General features: G+C 39.7%; 1 protein-coding gene and 1 long non-coding RNA gene across 5 annotated transcripts in view; both read right to left on the bottom strand.

Moving 5' to 3' along the window:
- The window catches only part of man1a2 (mannosidase, alpha, class 1A, member 2), a 144,457-nt gene that overhangs the window by 18,097 nt on the left and 113,830 nt on the right, over nt 1-12,530 (bottom strand). For all 4 annotated transcript variants that reach the window (XM_085134472.1, XM_085134474.1, XM_085134473.1 and 1 more), the window contains exons 8-11: nt 12,197-12,320; nt 11,882-11,975; nt 964-1,079; nt 151-370 (exon numbers count right to left, since the gene is read on the bottom strand). In XM_085134472.1, coding sequence (XP_084990598.1) covers nt 151-370; nt 964-1,079; nt 11,882-11,975; nt 12,197-12,320 — 554 coding nt within the window. The remainder of the gene's footprint in view (nt 1-150; nt 371-963; nt 1,080-11,881; nt 11,976-12,196; nt 12,321-12,530) is intronic.
- LOC146500132 (uncharacterized) lies at nt 4,244-9,884 on the bottom strand. Its single transcript, XR_014869686.1, has 2 exons — nt 4,967-9,884; nt 4,244-4,477 (listed from the first exon to the last, which is right to left on the bottom strand). It is a non-coding gene; the product is annotated as an uncharacterized LOC146500132 (long non-coding RNA).

The following is a 12,530-nucleotide window of genomic DNA, read 5'->3' on the forward strand; positions in this document are numbered from 1 at the left end:
CAGTGATCACTTTTCTCTAGCCTGTATGCTTGTGTATATTGTGTTTGTGTATATTGTGTTTGTGTATATTGTGTTTGTGTATATTGTGTTTGTGTATATTGTGTTTGTGTATATTGTGTTTGTGTATGCAGCACTCCACTGCTTCCTCACCTGTCCTGTCATAGGATTCGTGGCAGGTGTGCGCGATCTCAGCTCCTAGCTGCAAATAGTGTCCGGCCTTGTCGTCGGGTGAGCCATCGGCGCCCAGTGCAAACATGCCTCCAGCGAAGCAGGCCAGGTGGCCCATCTTCCTCTCCAAGTGGCCATTCTTCCACTCGCCAATGAATGTTAGGCCACCGTTGGATTTGCGTACGAGGTGGCGCTCGATGGCCTACAGGAAGAGAGAAGAATTGTGGAAACGGCAAAAGGCTCTAATGGGAAGTGTCAACATTTCAGAGAAAATGAAGACCCAGAAAAGTAGAATATAGCAGCTTGTTTTCAGTAACAACATGCCTGTGAGTGTATTTAACAAGATAATATTAATACTGGTATATGGACAGAACAAGGTTACACCGTTTGAATGGTGCATTGACACTGAGGGCAACTGCTTGAGGGTGTGGAGGGTCAAACAGAAGAAAACTAAACATAGCAGTGACGGTCACATTTGAAATCCAGCCACATCCTTCACCCTTTGCTCCGCAGCATCTGCTCTGCTCAGTCTGACACTCTTAATGATGAGTAGACAGCTTCATTAACATCTGCTTTCTACTAAATCCACTCCTAGTTTACTTGAAAACAAAGCAATGTCTTCCCTTTGCAGAGGTGGATACTGAAGCTGGTCAGCGGGGACTCTGTGGTTATTAAAAAAGAAGAACTGCTGACATTTCCAGTTACAGCTCTGACTCATCTGCATGCAGCATAAGATTCTTCATAAAAGAAAACAATTTGTATTTTAACTTTGCAGCATAAGTCACTACGCTGTACCTCGATGGCGTCATCGTAGGTCTTGCGAGCCTCTGTGTCAGTCTTGTCTGACATGAGCCAAGCCTTCAGCAGGTACTCATAAAAACTGTCCCCGAGTCCTCCGACAGACGTGTGATCTGCAGAGAGAGACACACAAAGAAAGCTCCAAGTGTCACCGCGTGAGCGAAAGAGGAAAACCAGCAAGAGCCAAACAAATGAGAAAGCCAAAGTGAATTATTTATTTTTTGACTTTGCCTCAAAGTCCTTGGCAGAGTGTAGCATATGGCATCAAAAGCATTTTTTTAATCGAAACCTTGGGCATTTTTCTTCTCTACATCCACAATATATCAGCAGTGTGCTTCCTCTCTCGTCCCATTTTGTTTACCCTCTCACTGATGTGTGCGCTCACATTTCAGTGTCCCCACTCGTCCTCGTCAAAGTTTACACAGCTTTCATGTCTGCCCTAATTTGCAGGACACCACAAAATGAAAATAGGATGCCAGAATCTGGCAGTCTGGGATCACAATAAGAAAATAACCCCCTGAGAGCACTCAGAGCCCACTCTGATGCCACTTTGGTCAGTTTCAGAGGCAATTTTACTGACCCACAAAATATTACTAAAAAAACCCCCACAGGGCTTGAATGACTGTAAATGATCCCATATATACTGACCTGTTCTACATTTGGTTTTGTGAATAATAATACTGCAAATGAATTGGTGCCTCAACCACTTTTGCACAGATGAAATGTTTATTCAGCTCTGCCTTCACTCGGGGAAAAACTAGAATATTCCTCATCCTTCAGCTCTGTGTAATCATAGCTGATATTTGAGCAGATGCTTTTTGTCTCATCATCAAGGAGATTCTTTTCTTTATGTGATTAACATGCCCGCAGGTAAATGGAGGGATGCACAAAAGACGGGGAACAAGGAAGATGAAAAAGCAATCTAAGCAATGAATTATTCATCTTTAGTCCCAAAGAGTGCGCAAATCTCACAAACAACCTTGAAGACATTGCTGAGGCCAGTGTGGGCTGACGCATGAGTTTTTGTCTGGATTGCACATGTGTGTGCTTGAGTCAGTATTTACACAAAAATGACAGCAAACGGCTGAGAGCCTGTGTCTATGAAACTACTTAAAAATGAGCACAGTGAGGTAGTCAGAGCGTGGAGGATCATTTGGAGGGTTAGATGACAACTACTCTGATCCCCCAAAGAGTCTGGGCACTCTAACGTACATGACAGGGTGCAAAATGGAGACTGGAGCCAGGGGAAACAAAGTGGACTCACATTACAAGCAAGTCCACTTTATGTTCTAGCGTTCATGTTTGGAGGCGTAACAAACAGCATGTCTGACCTTTAGGAAAATGAACCTCAGATAAAGTAAACGATCGACGTATTTGTGGTATTTTGCTTAGAAAAGAGGCATTTGAGATGGTTGACACAAGTCCTCTCTTTTCTTTTTTAATGCAAAGATCCCCTTTTTTAAAAATGTGGTTATTGATGAATCCTAAACTACTGATAGCTTTAACAAAATATGTGGACAAATGATGGAAATTGCCAGATTCTGCAAATATAGGACTTCTCAATTAACTGCTATTTCACTGTTAATTATTAATCACTAAATAATTATTGTCTAATTATGACGTTTTCCACTTTTTTTTAATTTTGTGACTATTTGAATTACTTTGATATTTGGAGGGTTAGGCTGCCTGACTAGGTTATGCTGCACTACCACCCAGAAACATACCGTGTGTGCCAAGGTCAATCCATTTAACTCACTGTTTGTGCGTTTGAGATAATTGACATGTGATATCTTCGTGAAAACATCTGTCTCACTGTCCAAGGATCAACCATTGTTTTTCTTACATTTTTTTGTTTTTAAGACTCTAAATAAAGAGCTGAGCTGTTTGGAAGTTTGGTGAATGATGTCCTGGTCGTTGTGTCCTTGGGCAAGACACTTTACCTACCGCCTACTGGTGTTGGCCAGAGGGGCCGATGGCGCGATATGGCAGCCTCGCCTTTGTCAGCCTGCCCCAGGGCAGCTGTGGCTACAACCGTAGCTTGCCTCCACCAGTGAGTGAATGAATAGTGGCATTGTAAAGCGCTTTGGGTGCCTTGAAAAGCGCTACATAAATCCAATCCATTATTATTATTAAACCTTTTCATCTGCTGTAATTAGAACCCGACTGATATATCCATTCGATATTAAATATTTGCAGATTGCAGGTTTTGGAATTTAAAACAGCCAAAAATAAAAATGTAAAAAAGTAAGAGAGATGAAAGAAACACCCTTTAACTATTTTATTGTTGAATGGTGTTGTTAGTGTTGATGTTGCATAGTTTCTTCACCAGATGCATTTCCATTTCCTTGTTGGTAACACATATTTGACATGCTACAAACACAACAATCAGCTGAATCAAGCAGTTCTGGGGAGAGACTAAGCAAGTTAATCAATAACTTTATATTTTCAGAAAACTTGACCTTGAATCTGAGGAATGGTATCAAATAAATTACCATCTACTTATCTACTTTCAAGGGAAAAAAACAAAAATAACATTTATTATGAAATTTAATTTCTTGGAAAAGGGTTATAAAAATGAAAACATGCCAAGCTCTATCAGTCTTTTTCTGTTTTGGTAGTTTTATTACAACTCTTTGCTCATACTCTGTTTTACTGTCACCTCTCACACTTAACTCAGCATCCACCCACATATACTCCCTGAGCTCCTGTCTCCATTATTTTCTGTCAATCAAAGCATCTGGGTCACGCAGAGAGCACCTGCCAATCAAAGGCAGGGTCTGCTGAGGTGGCAGCTTCAAACACACAGACAAAGACGCATGTGTAAAAAGACGCCTTCACAAAGCTTCACACACGTTCTGTTTCAAAGCAGAGGTCAAGGACACAGGCTGCTGGGGAAACACAACATCTTTGCATCTTATCAAAAGAGACAGTATAATGATTTTATGTGAAGGACCCGAGCCAGCAGAGATTGTTTTTAAAAACTGCAATAACAATATATCAAACAACTGTCTTTGCATATACAGCAAAATGAAAAGTGGGAACTCTTTAGGATCACCAGCATTTCTGTACTAATTTCTCATACAGAGTGACTGATCATTATTTATTTCACAATTACACACTGTTGTCTGTAAACTGTTGTACTTTTCATGACTTTATTGAACACAGAGTGCTCACTTATCGTGCAGGCTGTTAGTGCACTCTTTAATTTAGCATCCTTTAAAGCTTTCTTTACCATTTCAATTTAATTCAATAAATTTTTTTTAAATTGTGGAGCGCCAAATCATAACAGTCCCCTCAAGGTGGTTTATATTGTCAGGCAGACCCTACAATAATACAGAAAACCCCAACAATCAAATAGCCCCCTCTTTGAGCAAGCACTTGGCGAGAGTGGGAATGAAAAACTCCCTTTTAATAGGAAGAAACCTCTCACAGTCTGAAAATTAACACCAAGCAAGTGTTTACCCTTCTCCTCCCCAGAGGGTTCTGTCCTCCTTAGCTCACCTTAGGACACCTGTGTTACAGTTTAACAGACTTAGACTTAGTTCCTCCTACGCCGGGCGGCGCATCGGGCAGCTAGTGATCTCCATCGATGTCGGTCAGCAGCGACTGCTTCAGCTTCGTCCCAGGCAATGTCGACAGTTCTCAGATCGTCCATGAATGTTCGACGCCATGTGGTCTTTGGTCGGCCTTGCTTTCGCTTGCCAATGCGTGGACGCCATGTCAGGGCAATCTTAGCTGGGCGATGAGGGGGTATGCGTAAAATATGGCCGGCAAAGTGGAAGCGCCTTTCTGCAACAACACCGGCTAATGGGCGGGTGCCTGCTCTTCGTAGGACCTCCTCATTTGTTATTCGGTCCCGGTAGGAAATTCTCAGGATTCGCTGCAGGCCACGTTGTTGAAGCACGTTCAGGTGTTGAATAATTGCACTTGTTGAGCGCCAGGTTTCACTAGTGTAAAGTGCAGTAGGGAAGACGATAGAGTTCAGTAGTCTGATCTTGACCCTAATAACAGTTTAACAGATTTACCACAAACTTCCCACTGGAGCGAGTTTTTGACCCACTCCACGTGCTACTCCTGCAAAGCAGCACAGAGGTACACCCCCCATTCAGCATCGTGAGAGACTCCTCTGTGTTTTTAAGAAGGTGAAATAAAGTATATCGATTTGTTATGTCAGGTTGTGTCTTTAATTGTGAGCCAGATTTAAATTACACCACAGTACACCCTGGAATTCTTTGTAATTGTACATGAACTGTATATAGAAAATGGTCAAGTTATACCGAAAATGATGGATAAATTGTGGCCACGTTATGGACTTCAAAGAAATGCAGTTCACAAACTAGTCGGCAATGATCCATTAGAACACTGTTGGACTCGGCACCACAGTTTACATGATATACACTCAGCTCAGCTCTTTAAGCAGTAGTGACAGCATCAGAAACAATGGAGCTGGAGCCACACAACTGGATGATCCCAAACAGGTTTTCCAGCATTTTCACGTAACAGAGACATTAAGGTGACACAGTAACCTGTTCATAGACTAGACTATTTCGATCAAATAAAGAATATATTAGTCAAAATCGAGGTGGCGGTTTTCCTAAAAAATTCAATGAATAACCATTTGGGCAAAGAATAAAATGTTTTCACTCATCAACATTTAGTCTTATTGAAAGGAGGAGAAAGTTACAAATTACAAAACATAATTGGGCTTCTTTCAGTGACTCGATGTCACTGAAGATGACGTCAATGAGAACGGGAACATTATATTCTTGTACATGAGCCAGAAAAGTTGCAAAAAAAACTGGCAACAAGTGCAGAAGCAGTCAACATAGCTGCTTTACCCAAGCTGCTGTACACTGCATAGATAATAACTTTTAAAAAAAAACAATTTATAAAGAGCTCTGAATAAAGAGTAGTCTGGCAAAATGCCAGCCAAAGTAAGTAATAAAAGAGTTTTAAAACTTTTATCAAGCTGCAGAAAGACACCGATACTGTTGGTAAAAAAAAAAATCTTTATAGGTGTGAAAGCAGTTCTCTTAATCTTCAGGTTGTTTCTTGCCTACACTCCATCCTTTGGGAGAAAAGAGTAAGGACTGAATAATAAGCTTTTACCTGTAGCAGTGTGTACAGCCTGTAGATACTGAACCTATGTAAAACACTATTCTGTTTGGGCTATATTTAACTCTGATACATGAAAATCTAGAGTTGAAAGACAGGGACTGTATACACAGGAGGAAAGAAGAGTCACTGCGAGGTTCCAAAGAGGAAGTGGGTGCTGTGTGTAGAAAGGTAGCACTGTGTTACGCTAAGACAGAGCAGTGTGTGGTAATAACACTGTCAGTCACAGCTGGATCTCATTAAGAAAGGGGAGCTCAGACTCATTCCTCATTAGTCTGGCTTAACTACTGTCTACACACCTACACATTAACATACACGAGGCAACGCTGCACATGCTGTCAACACACGCTTCCAATCTTCAAACGGTCTCATCCAATACCAACATTGGCAGTATTCATAATTCAAACACAGAGTTATTGCAAATAAATCCCCATCACAGAAAAGAAAGGTGTTTTTCATCCTGTCTGTTACAGTTAGTTTCACCCTGAAATAAGTACAAACCAATTAAGCTTTTTAGGAAGATAACAGAGCCTCCAAATAGTGGTTGTCTACTTGTCACAGAAGATAATACGGTAAGAAAACCCTACAGCTGCACACATTTTAACTCGTGGTCTCTGTTAGGTTTGTTTGCTGATACGGTACTAAAGAGAGAGACAGCCTCACCGCCTCTCTGTTCTGAAAAGCTCGTCCTCGTAATGAATTTAAACAAATGTATCTCGTCTCTATTTGACAATTTCTGTCTCCGATTCTGTTTATCTTACAGGTCTTCTAAATTATACAAAGAACAACCATATTTAACTTTATGGCAATTTACTTTAATTTAACCTTAAACATAATTCAATAGGTTTAGAGTTACACACTCGCTCCAAAACAGAAGACTGGATAATAATCAGTTTAACTTAACTAGAGGCAAAATTCGCCTCAATAAATACACATTTAATAAACAATAAGTGTTTGCTTCCAAAGTTTGAAAGTGACAGTAATTTTTTTGTAACAGTGATCATTAAAGATCGATTATGTTTAAGAGTTTGTGTGTGACAGAGGCTTTTATTGGATGATTGAGCTGAGACTGATGGCTCTGCATTTCCTTACAGGTACCCATAAATATTCCACTGCTGATAACCACTTATTTATCTACAGTTAGTGTTTATCAATCTCTGAGCCATAGCTAAGCCTCGCCAATAATATGCTATAAATCATAAAACTGAACTGTGCCGTTTAAAGTGCATTTAATTAATTCAATACTTAATTGTCCCATGAGGGGAAATTGGATTAGCATTGATACAATTAGAAAACTGCTTAGACCAATAAAATATGCTGAGTTTGTCTATCAGTCCCTCCTACACATTGTCTGGGCCAATAGAAACCCTGGTATGATGGTAACACATTATGTCATGTTATAACGACTTTGCTCGCTTCCCCTCACGGTTCGCTGAGCCTGCTGTTACATAGCGTGGCTTATTAGCCAGCTAGATATCAGGTGAGACATGAAAATATTTCAGTTACATTGTGAAGTGACACTAAGCCGCAGCCAGCTAAATCCCTGTTAGGATTATGAGGAGGTCGTTGGAAAGTTTTCTTTCCTGCAAGTGCTCCTCAGTCCCAAAAGGTTTCAAATTCCTGCTATAGATGACTGGACAGCAACATTTTATAGCTTCATGGAAAATGATGACTGAAGTGAAAATACAGTGAAATCACTCACTTTTTAAAAAATTTAATTTTCCTATATTTTATTATATTGTATTTAGGGCTGCCACAAACGATTATTTTGATAGTCGACTAGTCACTGATTATTTTTGCGATTAGTCGACTAATCAGATCATCATCCATTGGACATAAAACGTACAGCTTATTGCACCAGCAGCATCTGCTCTTATATAACTATGATTAGCTTACAGCTTTAAGTGTGTAAGGTATGTGCTAACTAAAAATAAAGACAAGATGATAGTTTATTAAATTTTAATGAAATTTGCAGATTGTTTCGGTGAAGTTTAATAAACTCCTTGCTATCTAAAATATAACAGGACACCGGAGTAAATTCTCGAGCATCTCACACTTCTGATAATCAGCTGTCTGCTTGACGTTTATTCAGCTGTGTAAAAACTATAACTTTAATCTCAGCCAAACCGATTTACTCAGGAACAAATAAAATACAAAAAAACCCCCAAACAATAACATTTTGAAGTTATCTAAGTGACTTATATATGTTTAACCTGAGTAGCGAAAGACGGCGGTGGGTTTGAAAACGATTTGCCGGGAGTCCGGGGTTCTCACGGGCTCTAGTGAGCCTTGCCCCCGGCTAGCTATCGAGCTAGTGGGTAACAGACGTCTCCGAAAACGTCGGAGCGCTTTTGAAAATATGTGGTGTCTTGATAAACTGAGGAGATATTTGAGGTTTACACAGCTACATTCTCGCCTGAAAATATGTAAAACGTTTATTTTGTGACCCAGAAAGAATAATAAGAGTAATATTAAAACTAACTAGCTGCCGCCATTGTTGGAAACTGAGCTGGGCTGCGCTATGAATTCTGGGACACAGCTTCTTCTTCTTCGGGGTTTAATGGCAGCTGGCATCCTTGTACATGCAGTGCTGCCATCTTCTGTTTCATAATAATAATAATATTACTATTATTATTATTATTATTACTTTTATTATTACTTTGCAACAACAAAAAAAAAATCACTATTCAAGGATGTTGCTGCTCAAAACTACTTTGATCTACCTGAAGTTTCATATTAATTACACTGCTCTCACATAACTCCCTATAATCAATAACACTGCTAAGGCAACAAGGTCAAATAGCAGCAAATTAATGTGGCCTGGCCATAAAAATCACGATGCAGACACTCAAGGAGCAGCATGCAAGTGTGAGCAAGAAACAAACTCTGCTCATATATGCAGACTGATCTACACTGAAGCCACAGAAATACACATGCAGAAAAAGTTGTTGTTTTAAACATTTTATTTCGCAGGAAGGTAAAGATAGGCTCATTTCCTGACTCATGCATGCACAGAAGCAAACATAAAACATCCATCATCACCTGCCTAGTCCTCCAGCTTGCCAGTTGACTATCCATCTGTTAATGCATTCATTCATCCATCAATCAATCTGCCCACCCTCCATCTTCAAACCATTTATTTCTCCCTGCTTTTGGCTCATAGTCTGTGCACTTACAAGTGCATCAGTCTGACTGCCAAGCCACCTATCCATCCATTAATGAGCCTCTCCATTTATCTATCTGTCCCTGAGTGCTCTTCATTTGTTTTGTCAAGTACAACAAATAAAATGGAGACTTAAGAGTGGCACCATCACCTCATCTGTTTCTCTTTTTTTCCAGTTTCTCCATCTTACTTTGGGTGCTGTAAAACTGAACAGGCTGAATATGGCACTCTCTTACCATGGCAACTATACCTAGGACAAAAAAACTCAAACACTATATATTCAATTTGAAACAGATTTCATCTTTTCATTTCCTCTCACTGAACTAAAGAGCAAACCCCAAGCAGATTGTCATATCTGATCTTCAGGCAAAAACTATGGTGCTCCATAAAAAAAAAAGTGTGCACACTGAAAGGGTATATTTTAAAAACCACAATGCTTTAATATTCTCTTGGAATTCCTAGATAACAAACACCAGACCCATATATCTGTCAACTAGCATCTAAGTCTGATGTGAAAGACATGCTTAAAAAATGAATGAACAGATAAATAAACAAAACGAAATATTTAGTAGCCCCTATGAAAGATTGGACAATAAACTGAAATACTGTTAGGGGTCAACGTGCATACATTCAGGGCTGTGTGTGTGTGTGAGTGTGTATATGTTTAGACATCTTTGTGAGGGCAGAAAATTTGCACACTACTATACTTGTGGGGACCAAATGTTGTTTTAGTGTCAGGGTTAAAGTTTGGTTATAGTTAGGTTAGGGCTGCTCGATTATGGCAAAAATGATAATCATGATTATTTTTACTGAAATTGAGATCTCGATTATTTGACGATATTTATTTAACAATAACAATGTGTTGAATAATGACTTTAAAGATTGTCAAAAAATAATATAAAATACTGATAACAGTGTAAATGTTTGCAATATAAAAAATAAATGAAAATTGTAAACATTTATGTTTAGTGAACTTTGCAGTGTTGCTCTGTGGTGCAGCTACGACACTGTGGCAAAGTTTACACACTGTGTCTACTTGATCCACGTCTGACTCCGCGAACCCATAAGGTTTCCACACCACTGAAGTTTTTTACCTCTCTTTTCAACCAACAGCAGTCACTCTCCTCTCCAAATAACTTCTGCTTAGCTTTCTGAGCTTCCCTCGGGTCCTCTTAATCAGCGGTCCCCAACCCCCGGGCCTCTGCAACTGGTACCGGTCCGTGAGTCGTTTGGTACCAGGCCGCGAGAGTTGAGGCTCAGGTGTGAAATGTATAGTTCTCAGGGTTTTTATCGGTTTTCAGCGTTATTTTGTTTACTCGGTTTTCCTGGGTCTTTTCACATGTGTTATGAATAAAAAAGATTTTCGGTACCGGTACTAGTTTTATTTTGTTGTATTTATCCACGACACCTTAAAGGCCGGTCCATGAAAATATTGTCGGGTATAAACCGGTCCGTGGCGCAAAAAAGGTTGGGGACCGCTGCTCTTAATTGTTGTGACACGTGTTCGAAATGCAGAGAGGTGCGCTCGATTTGCCACACGGAGCAGCGCGAGAGTAAAGCACGAGGGAGGGGCTAATAATCGGCTCAGTCATTTTTAATGATCGTTGAAAGCCCAGATCGTAATCGAGATTAAAATTCGATTAATTGAGCAGCCCTAAGTTAGGTTTAGGCTGAGGATTAGGATTAGGCCTTCATTTTTGATGGCTAGGGTAAGCGGCTAGGGAAAGCATTATGTCAATGAGATGTGTGTGTGTGTTTTTAACCAGCATTACATTTACAATCTGCAGAGTTACTGATTATAACAATACAATAGTTTCATTTAATACAACACTCTGTTGGCCTTCTGTCCAGCTAAAAACTCTTCTCTTTACTGCTTGCTTATATAAAGAAAAAAGCAACAGAAAACGGTCCAGTGACTCACTTTGTGTCCAAACCCACATTTGAGTTAGCCTTTACATTGCCTCAATACAACAGCAATCATTCTTTCTATTATTATTTGTGTTTTACAATGTATAATTCAAAACTTGACGTACCCCTGACTAATGCTTGCTGTCTCTGCAGATCATTTTTTCAGCAGAGATATAATTAAAGAAATGACTGCTTTCAGAGAAAGAATAGTTTGCCACTGCAAGCCTAACTTTACTTCAAGAGTTCTTCACTTGTGCTGGCTGACTGCCGAGTGTAATCGATATACTGGGAATACTACATTCCCCTTCTTCCATTTTCTTCTACTCCATTCAATTTGTTCTCATTAAACAAGATCCATTATGCTTTTCATCTTTCCTTCACTTAGTGATAATCTGTTCTCATTCTCTTCATTGCTCTCCTGATTCCATGATCATTTCAAGCTCACAAGAACATCGACACTTCCCAAATGCAGCAATGCAGGAACTCGAGCATTAAATCATATTTAATGCTTAAAAGAAATGCTTCATTACAACACTGGAAAAGCCATTTCACCCCAATAAATGGAACTCTGAAATGTATGAACAGTTCAGCAAATCCAGGATTTAAGCTAATGTCTAATCATGAAAAAGTAAAACATCAAAAACGTCATAAATTAATGCTAACAACTAAAATGCTTTAATGAGAGCCCTGGAGCTATGCGATAAAGTCAACACAAATACATGTACTTACGCTGGCCCCAGCGGCCCGTCCGGGGGTTCAGGTAGTTTGGGTAGAGCCCGTTGGGTCGGTCCATTTTGGCTAGTAGCTTTCGGATGTGCATCACCTGAGAGGAACACCAGTCGGTTTTAATCCAAACAGGAAATGTTCTCCTTTTTAATCTAAACATTTCAGCACTTCTATTTGGAATGTGGTTTTTCTTATTTAAGATAAAAGGCTATATTTTTTTTCTCAAAAAACTGTTTTTAGACTGTTATCCGCAGTTAAATAACAAATCAGCACGCCAGCATGAAAATTAGGACATATAGTGTACATTCATACTATTACCTTCTGATAGTAGGCTGGGTTTCCTGTCAGGTAGGTGAGGTGAACAAACTCCATGTGGAGGGTCCCAAACTCAGCCAGGATGCTACTGCCTGCTGACGCCCAGCCCCAGTTACGGCCGACCCCACTGAAGAAAACAAGAACAAACAAGAACAAAGAAATGAGACTTGGTCATGGTGCTAAAAGACAGAAAAATATCGGGAAGTTAAATAAGTGATAAAGATTTTTATTGGCTCAATATTTCTGTGTAGGCTAATTGGGTTTCAACTTAAACAAATGATGGATGGACAGTTTGAATAAGGATTTACGTGTCAGTTTTTAGGGCAAGGATTTTCAG

This window comes from Neolamprologus multifasciatus, chromosome 16, assembly GCF_963576455.1.
Source record: "Neolamprologus multifasciatus chromosome 16, fNeoMul1.2, whole genome shotgun sequence".
In the NCBI taxonomy this organism is placed as follows: Eukaryota; Metazoa; Chordata; class Actinopteri; order Cichliformes; family Cichlidae; genus Neolamprologus; species Neolamprologus multifasciatus.